The sequence below is a fragment of the Callionymus lyra genome, chromosome 1 (assembly GCF_982586985.1).
Source record: "Callionymus lyra chromosome 1, fCalLyr1.hap1.1, whole genome shotgun sequence".
Taxonomy (NCBI): Eukaryota; Metazoa; Chordata; class Actinopteri; order Syngnathiformes; family Callionymidae; genus Callionymus; species Callionymus lyra.
In genome coordinates this window covers 28528271-28550216 of record NC_141818.1, presented here as the reverse complement: position 1 = coordinate 28550216, position 21946 = coordinate 28528271, and the positions used below count along the sequence as shown (strand labels likewise).

At 41.7% G+C, this 21946-nt stretch overlaps 1 protein-coding gene across 5 annotated transcripts in view; it reads right to left on the bottom strand.

The window, feature by feature from the left end:
* slit2 (slit homolog 2 (Drosophila)) overlaps positions 1–21946 on the bottom strand; it is a 77762-nt gene that overhangs the window by 3370 nt on the left and 52446 nt on the right. Inside the window, exons 12-38 of one of the 5 annotated variants that reach the window (XM_087799582.1) lie at positions 21859–21930; positions 21552–21695; positions 20420–20583; positions 19339–19362; positions 18237–18254; positions 16458–16608; positions 16267–16341; positions 15954–16097; positions 15236–15379; positions 15000–15166; positions 14809–14941; positions 13462–13530; positions 13148–13219; positions 11324–11395; positions 11172–11243; positions 10788–10951; positions 7913–8037; positions 7744–7841; positions 6733–6872; positions 6560–6583; positions 4978–5071; positions 4756–4893; positions 4448–4688; positions 3229–3359; positions 3003–3157; positions 2539–2887; positions 777–991 (exon numbers count right to left, since the gene is read on the bottom strand). In XM_087799582.1, the coding sequence (XP_087655708.1) occupies positions 777–991; positions 2539–2887; positions 3003–3157; positions 3229–3359; positions 4448–4688; positions 4756–4893; positions 4978–5071; positions 6560–6583; positions 6733–6872; positions 7744–7841; positions 7913–8037; positions 10788–10951; positions 11172–11243; positions 11324–11395; positions 13148–13219; positions 13462–13530; positions 14809–14941; positions 15000–15166; positions 15236–15379; positions 15954–16097; positions 16267–16341; positions 16458–16608; positions 18237–18254; positions 19339–19362; positions 20420–20583; positions 21552–21695; positions 21859–21930 (3395 nt within the window). The remainder of the gene's footprint in view (positions 1–776; positions 992–2538; positions 2888–3002; positions 3158–3228; positions 3360–4447; positions 4689–4755; positions 4894–4977; positions 5072–6559; positions 6584–6732; positions 6873–7743; positions 7842–7912; positions 8038–10787; positions 10952–11171; positions 11244–11323; positions 11396–13147; positions 13220–13461; positions 13531–14808; positions 14942–14999; positions 15167–15235; positions 15380–15953; positions 16098–16266; positions 16342–16457; positions 16609–18236; positions 18255–19338; positions 19363–20419; positions 20584–21551; positions 21696–21858; positions 21931–21946) is intronic. The other 4 variants (XM_087799590.1, XM_087799599.1, XM_087799606.1 and 1 more) reach the window with 4 other exon arrangements.

Sequence of the window (21946 nt, the reverse complement as noted above, 5' to 3'; positions counted from 1 at the left end):
TTATTTTGTTAATAGTGTCAAATTTCTAATTTTGTAAATAATTTGTATATTCTTAAGATTGTTTTATTTTGTATTATCTCTTTTATTATTTCTTTTTTCCTTGCACTTTATTTTTCTCAACTGCGCTGTTGTGAAAGTGTGTTTCCCCTCTGGGGATGAATAAAGCTTTTCTATTCTATTCTATTCTATTCTATAAAGTTTAGTGTTTCAATTTTTGGAATATAATAAAATATGGATTTAAAAGATAAGATAAGATCATTCAATTTTGATAATTAATACATTATTGGCATTGGGAAACATTTGTTTTTGAATAAATACGAAATTTCCAATAGACAAACGATTGAATTCAATGCTTAAAAAAGAATCCCAAATATAAATGAAAAAATATATCAGATACAAGATATGAAATTCAACCATGAAAGTCAACAATGATGGAAAGAAGAAAACATTTTTTTCTTCTGGAATGAAAAATAACACAATGAACATAGAAAATGTAAATTTACGCTGAGACAATGATGGCAAATAAATGAGGAGAGTGAAGCACATGCGGCCATGCAGATGGATGAGCTACACTTGTCATTAGACCTGACAGCCTCACCTGAGTGACCCCCCGAGGTGGGCTGAGAGGAAGCTCAGAGACAGCTGGTTTGAAGAAGCAGCAGGTTAGAAGAGTTAGAACACAGAGTTTGAAAACACCCAGAGCAGAAACGAGGAGTAGATCTGTTAGGACAGTTCATAACATTTTGAGGGACGTCGAAGGAGGAAGTGACGCTCACCTCGGTCACACGCCTCTCCTGTGTAGCCGCTGTTGCACTCGCAGTACGCCTTCCCCAACCCCGACACCCGACATTTGCCCTGTTTGCAGTAGAACAGACTGCAGGCCGCGGGCGAGTCCTGGTCCTGCTCGTCGCACAGGACGCCCACGAATCCCGGCTGGCAGCGGCAGGAGTAGGAGTAGGAGTTGATGGCGAGACAGGTACCGTGAGCACACCTGCAGAGAGAAAACACCATAAAATTCCGCCATCAAAACAAAAGACAGAAGTGAACGAAAAAGGCTTAATATGGTAAAAATAAGCAAGTGGCTAGGTAAAAATAAAGAAATGAAATAGAGTAGATAAGTGTATTTAACATTGTAATCGTTCATTGCCTCCCATCCCGCCTTTTTGTCTCATCATGTGACTGTCTGAATATGTGCTGGTATGTTCAGAGGTGTTTTTTGTATCCTTGCACTGCTACCTCTACCCCAGTGTTTTTGAATCTTTTTCGAGACAAGGTACACTTTTTTCATTGAAAAAATGAGGTACACCAGCACTCAAAATGTTAAAAAATGGTAATATGTAGATCTCTATTTACAACTGAACATCAACCAATTGGTCCAGTAACCATTTGATTGACATACAGAGCAGCCAATCCCAGCTTTCTTCTCTTTTATTTGCAGATAAATATGAGATGTTTTTTGATATTTTCCCATGGCACACCTGACGATCTCTCAAGGCACACTAATATGCCACGGCACAGTGGTTGAAAAACACTGCTCTACCCTACCTTTCCTCATGTGATTATTATTATTATTATTATCAACAAGTTTGGAGCAACCAATGGCTGCCTCGCTGTTTCTACTTCACCACAAAAAAGAAGATCAAGTTTTGTTCTTTATATTATTGGCAATAAAGCTGTTTCTGATTCTGATTAAGATGACATGAATTCTAAATATTGTAATTTGATTATTGAGTATGTATCTGGATAAAAGAAAATTGAGTCTAGATTTTTCTTGAAATTAATCATTCATTTGAGGTGCAATACATTTTCACGAAAGTTGTTATATTTGTTGTTGAAATATAATAAAAGAGTAGAAAATAAAAAGTGTAAATGATCACCTGCAGGGCTTCTGGTTAGCAAGACCATCAACGGTCCGTGAGGGAATGGAATATAATTTCTGTTCTATTGATTAATACTGTCTGAAAGGTTGTTTTTTTTTAAAGACGGTATTTTTTCTTCAGCAACATTAGGCTGCAACTCTAGACATGTCAATATGTTTGGCTCAGGCAAGTCAACTCTAAGTAAAACAGTAAAAAAGTGGAAATGAGTGAAAAATAATACATTTAGGATTTATTTATACCGTTTTAAGTTTGTCCGAGAAAATAATAATGACGTTAAACCGGTCTAAAAAAGTTTGGGGATCACTGAGCTAAATTATCTTGTTTATAGTTTTACACTTCCTACGCGTCATGTTGCAATTAGACTGTAGGGGGAGCCAAACTCAAACATATTCTGTCTGGTCAGGCGTGTCTAAACATAGTGAGATTTGCGCAATATTGTAAATTACAGTTGCGAATTGAACAACAACAATATCTATACATGGCGATGAAAAGAAGAATCTAACATGAATCTGACACTGATTTCTTCATAAAGTTCTGTGGATCAAACGCGACTGGTAGCACTTAATTGGACTTAATGGAGGAACTTCTGGACTTCGTGAACTGGACTAGGTGAGTCCAGGAATCTAATGTGGTCTGGACAGGAAAGTCGGGTACATACTTGTTCCCGTCACACGGATTGTTGACTTGTTGGTCGCACAAAGCTCCAGTCCAGCCGGGGTGGCAGGTGCAGGTGAAGCCGCGGTGGCCGGTGGTGTGGCACTCGCCCTGCACACAGGCTCCTCTTTGGCAAGGCTGGCAGCCGGGTTCTACCCCGTGACCCAGCCACTGCCGGCTGCTGCTTAGGGACTTCTCCGAGCCTGGAGGTCCGGATCCTGCGCCGAGGTCCTGCAGCTTCCCGTTGATGTACAGGTTCCGCAGGCATCCGTGGAAGCTGGTCCCATTACGCCCGCCTGAAGTGTGCTGGAGAGCTGAAAGACCATCCGAGGCAGAGGTCCGTTCTGGCATCCCTGAAGGAGAAACACCTCTTTATTGCAAACAGTACATTTGTCCTCTGCATCATCTTATAACGAAGGTATCCTGCGGTCACTAGCTTGTGAAAACACACAGAAAGCCTCTCCTCACCTCCCAGGTAAAGCGGGGAGTCAATGTTGAGCGTGGACTGTTTGCTGATGGAGTGGATGGACTTGGGGACCCCCCGGTCGATGGACAGAGACAGAGTGTCGTCCGACGCCACCAGCTCCACGGCGTGGAACGTCCCGTCGTTCACCGTCTCCACACTGAGGCGCACATTAGGTTAGCATTGCACTGTACGTCCAGAGATCGGGCCGCACCAGGGAAGGAAGTCTACCTGTAGATGGCCGACGGAGGGTAAGACCCGGTATCATAACTGACCCGCAGGCGTCCTCTGTACAGCTCCACTGCGATGTGATCGTTATCTCCCTTGTACAGTAGCACGCCACTATCCTCATCTGTAGCAATCTGAAGAAACACACATCATTCTATAGATTATGACTGTCTTAAAGGTGTTTTGTTGTATTTGATAAAGACATGTCTCTTGTTCAACACTGTAGAAAACTGACCAGAAACTGTTTCCTTCAACTGAGAAAAATCTCTAAACTTAGGAAAATGTTGTCAGAACATGATCTGGAGCTTGTAATCCATGCGTTTGTGTATTCTCGTCTGGACTATTGCAACAGTTTGTTTTCATGTCTTAACAAGAAGGATCTGTCTCGTCTGCAGTTGATTCAGAACTCTGCAGCGAGAATTCTGACCCGCTCAAGTAGAAGAACTCACATTTCTCCGATCCTTAAAACTCTTCACTGGCTTCCAGTTTCTTTCAGGATCAACTTTAAAATTCTGGTTCTTACTTTAAGATCTATTCATGGTCAGGCTCCTCCTTACATCACTGATCTAATCCAGCCTTACACCCCAGCTCGGGCTCTGAGGTCTGTGGATCAGAATCTACTGATGGTTCCTCGCACACGGTTCAGGACCAGAGGAGAGAAATCCTTCCAGGCTGTTACTCCTAAGCTTCGGAACGATCTTCCTCTCTCTCTGTATTTGATGGATCTACTGACTCCTTTAAGAAACATCTTAGGATGTTTTTATTTGTTCAGGCTTTTCCTTGATATTCTGGTTCTCCTGTTGTATTATCAGTTTTATCTTGACCTTTAAAGTATATACTTTATTGAATATTGTTTTGATTGCTTAAGCGCTTTGTGACCCTGCATCTTAAGACGTTTCTATTTGTTCAGGCTTTTCCTTAGATTTCTCGAACTCCTGTGTTGTTCTCAGTATTATCTTGATCTTTAAAGTATGTACTTTTTTTGAGTATTGTTTTGAATGTTTAAGCGCTTTGTGACCCTGGTCTCGAAAAGCGCTATATAAATAAATATTACTTACTTACTTACTTACTTACTTACCCTGATCTGGAAAAGCGCTGTATAAATAAAAATGTCTTACTTACTTACTTACTTGTTTTGAAAAAAGATGGTAACACTGTGACCCTTGACACGTCAAGATTCTCATTTGCAATCATTATATTACCAGCCGATGCGTTCACTCACCTGCAGGCTGATGTTGGTCTGCGGTGAGATCAGATTGGACGGAAGTTGCAGGTACGACTCCCGGTTGACGAAGTTGACGCTGACCAGCGTCTCGCAGCGCTCCCCCTCATATCCATGGATACACTGGCAGCGAGGGTCCGTTCCCATGACGACGCACTGCGCCCCGTTGAGGCAGTCGTGGTTGTCACAGGGACTGGTGCGCGGAAGGACCATAGGGGGCGCCAGCTCGCAGAACAACCCGCTGAAACACACACACACGCGACATAGTAATGACGAACCTGGCGTTGATTTCAAAGTGTGTTACTCACTTGTAACCCTGTGGACAGACACATGTGTAGCCGTTGACCGCGTCGATGCAGTGACCCCCATTTTGACACTTGTTGTCCTCGCAGTCGTCGAAGTCCGACTCACAGTGCTCGCCCACATAACCGGGGGTGCACTCACACCTGTGAGAGGACAGGGTATCAACTATAGCACCATCATCATATTCTGGCTAAAGCCAAACGGTTCCTGAATCCTGAGTCACTCACTTGTATCCTTTGTTGGTTAAAATGCACTTGGAGTCATGTTGGCACGGGTTCAGCTCCGGCGTGCAGAAGTCCAGCTTTTCCTCGCAAAGCTCACCTGAAGAAATCATAAAAACAAACACGCCGACATTATTAAGAATGCATTTTATATTTTAGCTTTAGTGTCCTCGAGGTGTGATCATTTCTGTCAGAAGTGTGTCAATACCTCTGACGCTCGTTTCAGTCAAGTGTACCCAAAAAATAAACCTGTAAACTAGAGAAAATTTTTTTTATATGAAGGTCGGTCTGTGAACATTTCCTACATGAAACCGGTCCGCGGTTCAAAAAAGGGTTGGCGACCCCCTGTGTATGTGTTTGTGCGTGTCTGTGTGTGCATTTGTGTGATGGATGACTCTCCTATGGACAACACTAACACAGCCTTCTGATAAATGACCTCATTTCTGGGAATGTCAAATATGGTATTCCCAGGTGTAGAGCGATGCTCCGTCTCGTTGGACCTGAAAAATTGATTTCAAATAAATCCCCCGAGTTTTTAAACTGACGAAAGGTAACCAGCGAAATGAAAGTCCGATAATCGACTTTTGTTGCGCTAATGCAGGCTCATATGTAAACGGAGAGGAAGCGATGCGATCGATGGACCTCGATCCTGCACTTTCCATTTCTCAAAGGGCCTTAAGAAAATAAATTCATTTTATGATCCCAGTTACGTCGTCTGAATCTGAAAATGTTCCATTTAATTTGAAAAATCATTAGAGAATAAAGTGTCTTCAAACAGAACTTCAAACAGTTTGACTTTCTTTTCAAATATTCAGTGATGATTGGTTTTCTTTTCAACTATTGTGCCATAGAACTATTATTTTAACGTTAAAACTCCACAACACAACTATGCACTAAAAAGGTTTCAACCTTGTGTTATCTCTGGGTCAAGGTGACCCGAAGTTCTGAATGTGTTTTTGGAATCCCTTGTGTTATCTCTGGGTCAAGGTGAACGACCTCCTTGGCTTCAAAAAACACATATCCAGTGATGGAGGTCCTCTGGGTCATATTGACCCTGAGATAACACAAGGGTTAAGGCAGTGGGTTAGGCATCGGTTGCATTTGGAGTGGGTCATTTCATCACGGCTGAAGAACTGAGGGTACGTTTCCAGTCAATGTAATAAAAGCGTAGAAAATGTGACACAGCATGAGCCTCTCTATTGTTTTGTCAACCAATTCTCACATTTTCTCACACTTTCTGTGGCTTCTTGAGACGCTCTTCGCACTTTACTAACACTTGAAGGAGCTAAAATAAATAATAGTGTGTAAGCGTCCATATGTACAGTATTGACACGTAAGGATAGGAGCTGAATTAAGCAACATTAAGAATAGAATGGTCAATTCAGGGTTGACACTTGGGCAGGGTTAAGAACACAGAATCGCTGTGTTTAAACATCAAGGACATGCACCACTAACATGGAGCCCGGAGAGTACAGTACGTGGGAATGGGTTTTAATTCTGCTTGGATAAACCCACAGGAAATGAAGGAAGAAATGAGGAGGGGAGGAGGACAGAGAAAGTCAGGAGGGACAGAGAAGAACAGACTGACCTCTCTCCACCTCATTGGTAGCAGCTGCGACACGGAAAAAGATGGATAGAGAGCACAGCGAGACGGCAGCAGAGAGAAGACGACCACAAGCGTTAGCGATCAGAGATGGTTTCCCACTGCAAGAACAAGACGGCGCAGAGAGCTAGCCCGGGCACCTGCCGCTCGCTAGTTACCTGTATACTCAGGCGAGCACATGCAGGTGTAGTTGTTGATCCCGTCCACGCAGGTGGAGTTGTTCTCACAGTCGTTGTCCTCGCAGTCGTCGATGTTGATCTCGCACGAGTCGCCCTCGAAGCCTTCCGGACACACACACCTGGAATGACACATTTACAAAAAATCTTAGCGAAGATGTAAAGAAGTAGGTATTAGCAGACCAGGAATTCCAGGTCTATCTCACAGCTCGTTTCAGAAATGACTTCTGCAGATGTGCCTAATGAATCCTCCTCCTTTAAGTGGATCTCACTCACGAGGGAGCACCTGGGAGGAGGACCAGACCGAGCAGCATCATGGGTATTGAGCAACAGTGCACGAGCTAGGGAACACAACACTAGAGTGGATTGGACAGTAACACGACAGATGGGATTTTTTCTCTGCAACATCTGTTCTGAGATTACAGATGTCACATCAGGTCTGGTGGGAAAAGCATTAGTTACACTTCTAGTCCACAGAGGAGGCTGAAGGATGGAGGACAGTCTTTCATCGTTCATTATAAACCTTGTGTGATCCATCATATCTGACTGAAGTGGTCGAAAGACATCAACAATACCAATATTTATTTATGTGTGCCAATACCCTTAGCAAGACCAGTTCTAAGTGAGATGTTTAAAGAGAGTTTTTTTTATATTGAGCTTCAATGATGTCCTTCTAAATGCAAAAGATTCTTCCTCTTTTCTGGTCTTTCCTTCACCTGAGTCTGCCCTGTCATTGATTTTCTCACGTCTGATCTTGTCCTGGTCATTCCTGGACTATGTACCTCAAGCAAGCGAAGTCCTGTGATCCCAGCATGCCATAGTCATAGGGAAATGAAGCCAACATCAGCTTGACTTGGATCTAATTCATCTTAAACTCAGTTATCCTTCTGTTGTTCAGAAACATTATCTGAATTGTCAGCTGCATGTAACACGCGCCTTCATAACCTACTAGAAAAAAAAGCCTGAAATCATTTCAGGCTTCAGAAGTCTCACCAGAAGTTGCTTCCATCCCCTTCCTTCAGATGGCAGGTCCCCCCATTTTGGCAAGGATTGCTGATACATGCGTGAATCGGCTCTTCGCAGTTTTGACCCTGAGTACAAGAGAATACATTGTATTCACACATGTTCTCAAGCACCTTTACTCTCTTCTAGGACTCATTACCTTGAAGCCGAAGGGGCAGTTGCAGCGGTAGTAGTTGACCGGATCGTTGGAGCAAGTGCCATCATTTTGGCAGGGGTTGGAGAGACAGGGCTCACACTTGGCCTGGACACTCAACTCCACTGGACCTGAGACAGCAAACATTCAGGACACAGCACACATACCGACTTTAGCTTCAGAGTGTTTGAGATGTGCAACATGTTCAAGACATTGAAGCAATTTTAGGGACTTGTATGTCAAATGAGAGCCTTGATCCCTCCAAACTAACCATTGTCTAGCAAGGTCTAGGCCCAGGCCTCCCTTCACAAGAAAACAGGCCACAGACAATTCCAGGTCACCTCTTAGGGTTTCATCTGTTGGGGCCAGTTGATAAATAAAATGTAATCTGGATCAAAAGAATGTTGATTTGGAAATCCCACTTTTTTCTATTCAGGATCAGATAATCCATCTTACTTTTTACTAGTTTTTCAAGCAATATTGTATTGAATAAACCTGTACATTTTGATTATCATTGCTATTAATGGTAAAACATAACACAATGTGGTCAACTAGCCTTTAGAAGCAAGGGGTCTTCAACCCTCGATGTACCACGGACCTGTTAAATGTCAAGATTATACTCACAGGGCCAACGTTTAGACAGAAACATGTTTTTTAAAAAAGCAAGACCTGCAAAAAAGTGTCCCTCCACATAACTCTGATGTGTATTTGCATCTATTTATATTTTTGTATGCCAATGATGGTGTTCTCTATGTGTATATTATTTATTTGGAATAAGGACATTTTCACTATTCAAGAGTCACACACTAATTTTATATGGTTTAATGTTCTAAACAAAACACCTTTTAGACATTTTTGTCTTTCTGTGCGGCCCAGTAACAAATGTCTCACAGACTTGTACTGGTCTGGACAAGAGGGTTGGGGACCATTGATCCATAGAACAAAGGGAAGTGATTTTTATTTTGAGACAACACAAAAAAATGTAATAAAATAAACATCCACTACTATCAATGATTTCTTTTTTGACCACTCATTTCAGCCACGACAAAAAACAAAGCTGAAGAGATTTTGGATATTTAAGTATAAAAAAAATAAAAATGTCTGAATGTAAAATAGTTAACAAATTAATGAATGTTCAAGGTTAATAATTATATGTAAAAGATTCATTTCTGATAATTGTTTTAAAGCGATGAATGAAAACAATTTTGGATACATTATTTATATTTGTTTGTTTATTCCTGGGGTTTATTTCATGAGGATATCAATTTATTTTTCCATTTTTTGACTACTATATATTTAACTACTATTCTAAATTATAATTAACTGGTAATGTCTACTGTATCTACTTCATCATGGTAAAAGTTCATCAAATAAGGTGCAAAATGTAAATAAAAGTAGAAACACAAAATGATACAAAATGATTATGTGACTGAATTTTACCTTTACCTTTGCTTTATTCTCATCCTAAAATCCACTTTGTAACCCTACCCCCTGTTTTTTTTATCAAAGTTATCAAGATCATACCGTGTAGCTTTCAAAAAAATAGACTAAAGGTTTGATCCGGATTTTATTTTATTTCAGAACCCTTGTAAACAACCCATTTTCAAGATCAACTACTAACCAATCAGATTACACTTGAACAACTGGCCCTTGGTGTGTTTTAGTCTTTTCCATGCACTACGGTTTGGATCTTCACTCTGATCAGCTCAGTGTTTTAGTGACACAACATTCCAAAATACATTTTGATATGTTCTAGATATTTAGGAATAGACCTTTGCGGTGTATTATGACCTACAATGTGCTTAAGTTACCAACACACTGTTGTCTGTATTCGTTAACTGTAAAAATGTTTCTGTCTTCACTGAACTAAAGGTAAAACTATGCAGACACTGGAATAATGACATAAGACCCTCATCATAGAACTACAGGCTCATGAAATCACTCTTTACATGTATCTACCTGCAACATACAAGTCCCCAATTCAACACCAATGCTGGTAGAAACACGAGGAGCTCGATGGGGAAAACAAAGGTTGGCTTGGTTTACTCTGGGGTCGAAGGAAAGTGAGCTGGGACAGTCAGAGGGAGTTTAGGAGCGCGACACTGAGGAGAAGGAACTTATGTTCGATACTGTACCTGCTATCAGAAAACCACAAGGTCCAGGAACTTCTACCGTGCGTCAGTTAGATTAGGTCAAAAATAGGTTTCAGTCATGTGTTCACAGTGAGCGTCAATCAACAGTCAGCAGAAGTCAAGCATTCGTAGAACTGAAGAACAGTGAGACTCATAGGTCATTACTTGTAGATCAACCCTCATAAATAGCTATTTCCTGGGAGAAACTCAGCAACAAAACAGTACAGTCACATAAACATGTCAATTGGCAACAAAAAGGCTAGATGATTGATAATAACAGATCATCTGACGTAAGTTTGAGTGCAGCAGGTCAGGTAATTAAAGTGCTGGTTAAAGTTAAAGGACTGGTAAAAAAAATCTTTCCGATTTTGAAGTAAGATTATCTCTTTAAAAACCTCATGGAGTAGGATTTTCCCTAAACAAATTCCTCTGATACAAATAGCTTGCCTTGAGTTTTAACATTAGCTTTAATAATAATAATTATTATTATAAATGCACTTTTAATATATCATGAATAGTTTAAGACTTTTTTAGTTTAAGCTTTTTTTTTTTTAATGTTTTGCTTTGGAATTGTTATAATCTATTTCCAATTGCCAACAAAGCAGAGACGTTGTGCGAGAGAATAAGCTAAACTACAGTAAGTTTAAAAAATATATATTCTGTTCCTTCTCTGCACCACAGTGAACAATCTCTATGTTTATAGTTGTTTTTGTAACATCTGACCACCAGATCAAAGAACGTATGTTTACCTGTGCAGGTAAATTTCTTTGAGGGTGTGGTGAGCAGCAATTTATCCGTCATATCTCCAGGACCAGTGCAGCGGGCGATGCCTGGTTCTTTGTAGCCACTCTTCACCCAGTCTGACAGCCACTGCATGTGGCAGTCGCAGTACAGCGGGTTGGCACCGAGAGCCCTGCAGACAAGAGAGCGATTAGTCAGCAAAGTTTTATCTGCAGGGTCTTTAAAGAAGGGACCAATACTGAGCAGAGATGTTGCAAAGAACAGTGGTGTCACGAGGAACTACCTCAGGAGGCATTCATCAGTGTGTGTGTGTGTGTGTGTGTGTGTGTGTGTGTGTGTGTGTGTGTGTGTGTGTGTGTGTGTGTGTGTGTGTGTGTGTGTGTGCTGCTCACAGGTGTGAAAGTGATGCCAGGTCTTTGAAGGCTCCTTCTGGTATCAGCGAGATGTCGTTACCATGGAGAGACCTACGGGAGAGCGAGGGATGAAAGGAAATATGCAGCACATATGTGGACCAATGATGGAAAAGTCTTTAACAGATACTCACAATAATCGAAGGGACTTGAGCCCATCGAACGCTCGCACCGGAATGCACCGCAGGCGGTTGTAGCTCAGGATTCTTTATTTCAGACAGAAAAAAAGTTTTATTTTTAACCCTTTCAAGTGAAGATCAAACAAGTTCAAACTATTCTAAATCATCATTTTCTCAAGTGCAATGTAACATTTGTCAAAAACCTTCATAATCATAAACTACATGAACAGAGACAAGTTATCAATTTAGAGGAATTATTCAGTTTTAATTCATTATTCACTTCTATAGCCAGAAACACATACGTTTTTCCTGATGTTAAAGAATGTAACAAGGTCTAGTTTAGTCTAGTCGGTTATTTTATTGACACAAACTCATTTTCTGTTACCACGCTTTTCCACTGTCAACTAATAATGACCAATTTTCTTTTCAAAATAGTTTTTGAAAGTTTACTCAGGGACCAAATCTGGCCTACCAAGCAATTTTATGCTGCCCGTGGATGGCTGGTTTCAAATGAAAGTCGATTAATGTTCACGTCGATGACCTATAAATATATATATAAAAGTGTTTATGATGAGATACAAAAGCTCTTAATCTTAAAGTTAAACTAATGTGTTCATTTAAGTGTGTCTTAAATTGATCTTGGTCTCTATTGTACTTAACAGTAGGTGTCTATTTGCACAAAACTCTCTTTTCATTTAAATATTTACATTAGAAAATGAACTTCAACCCCGCCCACCGAAAACACCTAACTTTCTGGTCTCAGATAAATTTTTTTTTTGTATCATAACCACACCCACTCTGTTGTGATTGCTGAAGTATTGAGGTTTGTCACAGGACGTCATCTATCCCTGAAGTCTCCACCTCCAAGGGACTTCTTGTATAAACAAATTGGGGCGTGATTACAGATGGAGTAAAGCCATTATTACGACATAATGTACTCTGCTAACCCCTCGTTTGCTGAGATTTCAGACGGGGGAGTGCTTTTTAAATTGTGTGATGTTGTTTTTACACCCTTTTACCAAATCTCACCCAAGGTATCTTGTTCCTGTGACCTGTTGTTTGAATCGACCTATAGTCATCAACCGTCAATCAGCACAAGGATGTTCACGCTGATGATAATTATACTACTTGAGCTGGTTTCCTGGCAACAAGAGGGTCCACTTGATGTGAGTGGGAAACTGTGACACAAAATGTGTTCTTCCCGATACTGCGATGTTCATGATGTGACGAGAAGATTTGAAAAAAGTTTGACAAGATCTTTTAGCTGCTGATGGCTATTAAAACAAATGTATATTATTCCTCGTCTGTATGGTGGGTTGAGCGAACGACCGGTGCTTGCAGACCGCCCTCAAACACTGATGTAAGACGCACATATGCACACACTCACACACACACAGATTCACCTACACATACAAACATACACGTACACATGCATATTTTGACTACACACAAGCGAGTGCTCTGCACACACACACACACTCACACAAACACACACACACAGATGCATGCACACACATAAATGCACACCCACACACACACAAAATCACACACACACATATCACAAACAAAACAAACACGCACACACTTTGAAACATACACATAGACAAACATATAAACACACACTGAAACGCACACAGACGCATAGACACACACACACACATCAACACGCACATACACACACAGATGCATGCACACACACATGAATGCACACCCACACACACACATATGATAAACAAACACACACACACACTTTGAAATGCACACACAGACACACATGTAAACACACACACGCACTCATACACAGACAAGATAAGGAGAGTGATGTAAAGCAGGACTCACAGGGTAAGCAGCTCGGACATGTTACTGAGGCTGTGGTTGGACAACGTGCTGATCTGGTTGTTACTCAAATCACTGAAAAGGAAACAGTAACAAACATAAAAGACACTCACGGGCAACAACACATGCACAGAAGAGAATTCCTTTGTATTCGCAGACACCAGGAATCCAGTTCTCTCATGAGTCAAACACCATCTCAAACATTTCATTCCAGTCAGTTTCAAATGCAGGTACATCCGAGTCAGCACCGCTTTTCTCAGACCGACCGGTCATTAGTGAATTAGTGTGTGCGGAGCCGCCGAGTGTCTGAGACTCACATGAGCGTCAAGTGTTTGTAATTGGAGAGCTCCACGGGGACCTGGGTGAAGTGGTTGCCGTCAAGATACCTGAGCGAGGGAGGAAAGGAGGATTGAGGAAGAAGCATGGAGAAAGAATAGAAAATTATGTGATTTAGTCGTATGGCAGATACTGGAGTTCAGCATATGAAGAGTCATTACACCGTGAACCATTATAAACAAGTGCAATATTGACTCGAGTATCAGAATAAATTACAGCCGCTGCCACTTTTACTCTCTCGTCTCATGTGCAGAAAGACAAATAAATACATTTCCTCCTTATCATGGAAACACAATACACAATAAAGTGTTATTAGAGATGTTTCTCACCATCACTGGGCTCACGTCAATTTTGAGTAAATGTGCTGTGGAAGCACTTTTTTTTAATCATGAAGCGTTTGTGGTAAAAGGTAAACAGTCGTGTGGATATAATCGTTCGTGAACTCACTTGGGGTTGAAACATGAATGTCTCGAGCTTGGAATTCTATAGCAGGTCGACCACAGTTTTTCTTCAGATCATACTTACAGGATTGTTTTGATTGTTTAAGCGCTTTGTGACCCTGGTCTAGAAAAGCGCTATACAAATAAAAACTACTTACTTACTTACTTACAATAGAATATGCAGCTTCTTTCTCATGCAGTTCTTAAGCTAAACTAAAAGTCAACAAAACTGGAAGTTATTTTTGTTGATACGATAAATGAATACGATTTTATTTTTTAAAATGGCCAAAAGTGTGTAATTAATTATAAAATAGAGTATTTCACTTAACAATTCCATTACAGTTCATATCAAACATGGCACTGGACTATGTTTATTTTAAGTAAAAGTATGATTAATTATTAAAACATATCGAAATAAGGACATTTTGGAAATTCCAAAGACACGACTTCCTTAAGTGACATCATAGGCAGAAGATGATAAACCCTGGAGGAGGAGCCAAGGTCTCAATCAGACAAGTTGCCACACAAAAAATTAGGGTCTGTTAACCTCGTAACAACTGTGATAAACTGTAATAAAGTTAAGGACGTTATTAACGAGACACGTAAGAAATATTTTATATTATGACATCAACCATAGAATTACATAGAAGTACATTTGTATGATTTATGTTTGGTTGCACCGTGACTGAAACATGGTAGTAAAAATAAATAATCTGCTCAGTGAGAAAAGGAAACTGCGCCACAATAAAAATTAAAAAAGTAGAAAAGAGTAGAGATTAATGCTTTAGGGAAGGTCTCTTATAATAACGTGTTTTTGTAAACTTATTTTAAAGCTATTAACTGGACTCTCACACTGTTGTCGAGACTATGGTTGAGCGGTGGACTCACAGTTCGGTGGTTTCTTTGGGCAGGCCTTTGGGCAGCGTGCTGAGACCCTTGTTGCTGCAGCGCACCACAGTGTCCAGACAGGAGCACTCTGCTGGACACCTCAGCACGGGAGAGCAGCTGTTCTCGTCGTTCCCTGGTGAGGACGTTGTTAAAGTCCGGTGATCTACGCGTCATTATCTCCACCACCTCACCTTCTTCACACGCAAAGTCCTGCACCGCCACGTCCTGGATGGGGATCTCCTTCAGAAAGTAGGGGCTTTGACAGCGAGGGTTGCCGGTGACGATGCGTTTCCGTCTCAGCCAATCGCCGAGCCAGGCCAGGTGACAGTTACAGTTGAAAGGATTGGCCAGAAGGTTCCTGTGGGTTCACATGACCATGAGTTAAAGAAGTATTTGAACGTCCGTCGGCTGCTGTGTTTCCACTCACAGTGTGGAGAGAGAGTGAAGCGTGTCGAAGGCTCCCGGGTTCATGGAGGTGACCTGGTTGTCGTACAGCGACAGGAGACGCACCGAGCTCAGACCCACGAAGCTGCTGTTGCTCACGCAGCTGATGCGGTTGCTTCTCAACATACTGTGGAGACAGAGTCAAAAGAAACAAACGATTGGATTTTTACAATTTCAAATCGACACCATCAGCTCCTGAACAATGTTTGAAACAAACTCTCTCAGTCTTGAATGTTCAATTAAAGTTTAAAATCCATCCATCCATCCATCCATCCATCCATCCATCCGTCCGTCCGTCCGTCCGTCCGTCCGTCCGTCCGTCCGTCCATCCATCCATCCATCCATCCATCCATCCATCCATCCATCCATCCATCCATCCATCCATCCATCCATCCATCCATCCATCCATCCATCCATCCATCCATCCATCCATCCATCCATCCATCAATTTCATATGGCAACATACTGTAACTTGAAAAAAAAAAGAAACTGGATGAACCAGCCAAAATGAATAATAAATAAATAAATGTGGACCCAAGTCACTCATTCAGCTAAAAGATCGCGGCATTAGTTTTGTAGAAGAGTTCCATCATGAATATTCATCACCAAGCTGCTGGGTGTGACAGCGGTGGAACATGTTGGAATATATTCAACATGATCGATGGGACGATGTGTATGCATACGAAGGTGTGTGTTCTCACAGTGTTCGTAATCCACCGAGGCCCTTCAGCATGCGGTGGTGAACATTTTCCAATCTGTTGGATGTCAGAATCAACTCGTTGACCCCCGACGCTCCTTCAAACGTCCCCTCCTCTATGTCGGTGATGCGGTTATTGCTCAAGTTGCTGGGGGAAGATGAAGAGCGGCAATAAGGACAAACAGAAAAAGATAATGATGACATACAACAAAGTTAGCGTTGTTTTTTCTCGAGAAACTTCCCGGCGTCTGTTGTTGTCGTGACCTGCATGTGACCCTGGGATACTCTGATCTGGTTTTAAAGAGCGTCTCACTCACATCTTCCTCAGCTGTGGCAGCTTTTTGAAGATCCCAGTCGCCTCCAGTACAGTGAAGTCATTGTTGTTGAGACGTCTAAGAACAGAGGAGAGGGGAGGCGTTTGAACACACAACGCGGTAACAAAAGGCGAGTAGGTGGTGAAAGTTGAGAAGAGCACTGAACCACACACAGACACACGGGTGTGACTCACAGTTCGGCGGTGTATTGAGGGAGGTGATCCGGTATTTTGGTCAGTTTCTGGTTGGAGCAGTCCACGGTGGTGCCCTCGCAACGACACTTCTCGGGGCAGGCGAGGTCGGCGAAGCAGTCTCCTCCCAGCTTACTGCGGTAGTCCTCCGTACCTGACCCCCCATGGAATCAAAATGTCAGAAGGTTTTTGTTTTTTCTCCCCCCAGCAGGGATGAGTCTCACACTGGTATTCTCTTGCAGCTCCTCCTACACAAGCACTGTGGGTGACATTGTGATAAAGATTTTGGATTTGGATGCACGTGTCAAATAATTGTTTGGAAGCATCGCTTAATATTCTGATGTTTTTTTAACACAAGGACACACAACAATGTTACACATGATCTGTGACAATCACACGCATGTTGCTTTCTCCCCTGTCAAAGTTCAGAGCAACCATTAGTTTGCACCAAACAGACATGTAAGGCACAGAGTTGGCAGCTCACTCACACACACTAATAAACACATACACACAGAGGGAAGCAAAGGACTTGCAGGTCCTCCTACAACGGGGGGGGGGGCATGCTGTAGGGGTTTGCAGGGCCGTTCCATGGTGCTTGACGGAACCATGTTCCAATTGAGGAACCTGGCAGCCACATGGTTAGATCAAGCACAGAGGAACAACCTGCTGAACGGATGCTCCTCTGCCGGGACACAGGGATGGAAGGACAGAGGGAGAGAAGGAGGAGGAGGAAGAGGAAGCATGACCAGTCCAGGGAAGATTGAGAGGAAACCGAAGATGAGGGACGAGTGTGGAGGAGTGATTCAATACATCTGTATTTACAAATGTGCGATAAAAAGTTGAATCACTTGATTTCATAATTGTTTTCTGGCAGGAAAAAAACCTCCAACCTTTATAGAAATAGTTGGAGCTTTTACAAAAGATCATGTCCCAGCAGTCAAGGGTTTGAATATTAATCACATTCCTGAGACTGTGTTTCAGCGTCTGCTCTAGATGGAAATCATTAGCCACGGATCTAGAGCTCTCTGCTCAATGTAAAGTTTGTTCTTTATCGAAAAGGTTTCAGAGCAACTCAAATGGACTGTATAGAGTTTAGAAATCAATTTCTTCTTCCTAATACATTTGTAAATACAGTATAAATGCTCTAAAATAAATAAATAATAGATAAGAAAATAACAAAAAAAGGAAAGTGAGAGAGTATTCTTGATAGTTTTGTACTTGCTTGTCATTAAATGTAAGATCAAAGATAGATGGTGGAGACTTTTAAATCGTTTCAATTGTTTGTATGTGCGCCTCTTAATGTGTCTGGCAAATAACTGGAAACAAGTTTAGGTTTCCGGCGAGACAGGCTCATGTCTGTCGTGTGTCTTTCAATGCATTTTGCAAAATGAAATGAATAGATAATTGTGTGTTCCCATAATAAAATTAATCACCTTTCATTGGTAGAGGGTGAAAGGGTAATAGAAGAAAGAAGAGGAGGATCGCTGAAGGCAGATAAAGACGGTAATATCACAGAGAAGAAGCTAATGGTTCATCTACGCACATCATCATGAACAGAAGGAGGGTTACAACAGCACTGACGCACACACTTGTGTTCCAAAACAGACAAAAAGACACATCGGTTGATTCAAAATCTCTTTAAATCAAACAAGAGAAGGCACAGTAGATTTGAGGGGTCGTTGTGGTGGGGGTCAAAGGTCGGAGGTTGGCTCGGGGGGAGAGGGGGTTCACGGGGTCGGAGTTGACACAAGAAGAGCGCATGTAATTTTGTGGGTTACTTACAGCCGACATGGTGTACTCCTGAATGTGTGAGAGAGGCAGTAGGAAAAAGAAGAAGAGTTCACTAGTCTGCCGGAGCCGGGGCGGCGAAGGCTGATGGAAATATGCTGTTTAATTCAGACCCAGGCGGTGAAATATTTAACGGTTTAATGACACGTGAACAGTGAGAATCATGCCGTCATGTCAGGCTTTTTTCATCTGCAACCCTTGAAGCCGGAAAGATCACAAAAATGCACATTCATGGCCCCAAAAATAAAAAACAAAAAAAACACTAAGTGACTTCAGAGTGCTCGGCGTGCACTCCTGTCACTCCGCCAGAGTGAGACGATGCAGACCAAACCACGGCCACGAGGGTGAGGTCTGGAATATAGCATGATTATTCAACATTTAGCCTTCCGATGCGTCTAAATTATTCAGCTTTGCCCTGCATGTGGCTACGTGGGCTTTGAAACCTCCGTACCCCCGGTGAGCTCCAGAGTTAATGACTGCAGGAGCGAAAACACACACCGGCACGTTCCGACTCCACACACACCACGTCTGAGTGTTAATGATCACTTTTAGCCGCCGATCTCGTATCACGTCTGACTTATAGATATGCGGAAACCACTGAGCATTGCAACTGAGTGACCTTTAGATGCTCCACAGTATCTCATGGATTAGCTGTGATAGATGATGCAGGTCCGTCTACAACTTAACTACATGCTTGTTATTCTCTCTCTGTACCGAGTCTTTAATCTGTCAGCTGTCGTTCAAAGTGTTCTGACGGGCTCTCAACCTCTTTCAGATTCTCGCTTCAAATGTCTGCCTCATGAATCCTGAACCCTCTCGAAGGAAACGACCTTCCTTATTCTGTTTGACTCGAGTGTTCTTGCTTTTTACAAGCGGAAATGTTTGCCCTCTGTCTCAGAATCCTTTAGGTTGTTTGTTATCTCCCAGCAACGTCTGCCAGTGTTGAAGCAGTGCAGCAAACACAGGAGGGAAGGGTGTGATGAGTGGATTCACAGTCGTGGGGTGTGAAAAGTGTCCAAAAGCGTAAATCACTCCAGGTGAGTAAAAGCCAAGCAGTGTCTCACTCCACACACACGCATGCTTTCATTTACAGTACCTGGGATGAAATACTGTTCTCTAGCTACAGCCGGGCCAGGATGAGAGAAACGATGCATCAGTATTCTCGGGTATTGGCCCAGTCCACAAAAACATCAATGCACCAATCGTGTGTCAAATGATAATTGATTTGAGAAAGAACAAAACTGCGTCACTTTTACATTCTATTTAAAATATATAATCTGAGACATACTTTAAAACATACCTCACAAGTATTTTTGTTACATATATAAATATATATTTTTTAAATCGTGGTCTTACTGCTTGGTACATTTCTCCGGAGATCTGCATTCTACACTTATAGTAGTTCTATTATCCGTACAGATCTAGAAAGTAAATAAATCACCTTTGTGGTGACAGAGAGGTGCTATCTGCTGGGATTTCACTTAAAGAGTGTCTTTTTAACAGTCATAATATAATATACAGATACGAATAGAAATAAATATATGAAAATAAAACTATAAATATTTATAACAGTATTATTTAATGAATTTGATAATGATGTTTTACCCTTTCGTTATATTTGGGTCAAAGTGACCCGAATATAACGCAAGGTTAAGTAAATTTAAAAAAAAAGTAAATTGTCCAGGTTTGTGGAGAAATGATCAAGTGTATATTTTCATTTACAATGACACTGAAACATAAAAATGCAATTGACAACAATGTGATGATCAGTTTCAGTCGCATTAAATCCAAACTGAAACATTTGTTCTAAGACTCAGAATCAGAAAGGCACCAGTTTCATTGCATCATCCTTGAAGTGCAAAACACAAGGTACATTCATATGTGAGAAAAAAAGTGATGCAAAAGTGCTGGACTGATCTCTGGCTTATCATTAAAAGGGTTGACCTGCAATGGGAGCAGATGGAACCGTTGTCTTCCAATTTGCCATCATCTCTAATTGTTTTCCACCCAATTATCTGTTGACCTGAACTCTATTTCTCTCATCTTCTCTTGTCTCAGTCGACTTCATAATAAGATCTGAGGTTCATTAAGAGGAAAACCGAGCAGAGAACGAGAGGACAGAAGTTTCACAGGAAACTGTGCCAGCAGGAGAGTGTAGCAAGTGTGTGTTTATGTACCTGAGCAGCGGAACTTCTTGCTCTTGATTTGTCCGATTCTTTTATTGGCGAGCCGCCGCGGGCTGGTGCAGCGTGCGCCGCTGGTTTCAATGGGATTGTCTTGCAGGTAGTCAGCCAACCACTTCAGATGGCAGTCACAGATGAACGGGTTCTGGGCCAAATGACTGCAGAGGCACGGAAACAAGAGACACACAAGAGTGATGTCGACACACCAGACCAACAAGCTCATCCTCAACAACGTGAGCATGTTACTATAATTGTGGAATCTTAAGCCCTATTCGCACGGGATAAGTATTACTTGGGGACCTGGGTGTTTTGTAAATTACCCCCCCTCCTCTGCGTTATTTTAAGTGCATTCACACGGGATAAGCAACGTCGGTAAAATAGTCATTTTTACTGAAATTACCTAGAGATACAGATGTAAAAAGGAGCGCAATACTGAAAGAGAAAGTGTAACCAAGCGTTCTTCGTTAGAGAAGATAAGTGGACAACCGCTGCCCTGCACATCAATTTGCCCCAACACTATTCTTACAGAAGAGACACAGTCTGTTTCAGTGGTATAACCGAGTATATTTGTGTCGGAAACAACAAGGCTGGAACTTTTTGTTGCTGTGCAGCGCGCATGTCTTCTTTCCTTTCGTTATGTGTAAGACACCCCCAACAAAAACGAACTTGATCTACTTCCTTTTCAACCCCTTCAAAATAAAACAGCGGAAGTAAATATTAACACATTGGCGAGTGCCTAGAAGTCCGTTACAGTGGCTTATATGCGGCATTCAGAATTACAAACATAAACATTCGGATTCACACAGGATTAGTATTATCCCCCGAAATCTGTGTTTGGCGAATTACAGTAGGTAACTTTGAATTATTACATTACAAATCACAGACATGGCGCATTCACACGGGATTAAAACTCAGACATTCTCTGAAAATATTACCAGAGGTCCCCTGGTAATACTTATCCTGTGCGGATCAGACAAAAAACAAAGATCTCTTGAACTGTTCACTACTTCCAGCAAAAAAACAAACAAACAAGAAAAAAAAAGAAATCTGCTCTCAAATGATTCCCCATGCATGATAAGGTTATGTCATTGCGTGTGTGTGTGTGTGTGTACATGTGGGTACGCACAGCGTTTGGATGGCTCTGAGCGATGAGAACGTTCCCTTGGCTATGGTCTGGAGCTTGTTGTCGTACAGTGAGAGCAGATTGAGGTTGTGCAGGTCCTGAAAAGCGTCCACACGCAGACACGCTATCTTATTGGCATTCAGCAACCTGAAAGAAATGAGCAGCAGAGTGGACGAGAGAAAATGAAAAGCTTATCTTGTTATAATTCCTCCACGAGTGTTCCAATGTTTCAGGTCAGCGGTGATGATTTTCAATCATGTCTGATGACAGCGGAATATCAATGAAGTGTCTGTGTGTCTATTGTACTCACAGTAGCTGCAGAGAGAAGAGCCCCTCTAAAAGTCCTTTTGAAATCTCCGTGATTTTATTTCCATAAAGAACGCTGAAAAAGGGACATG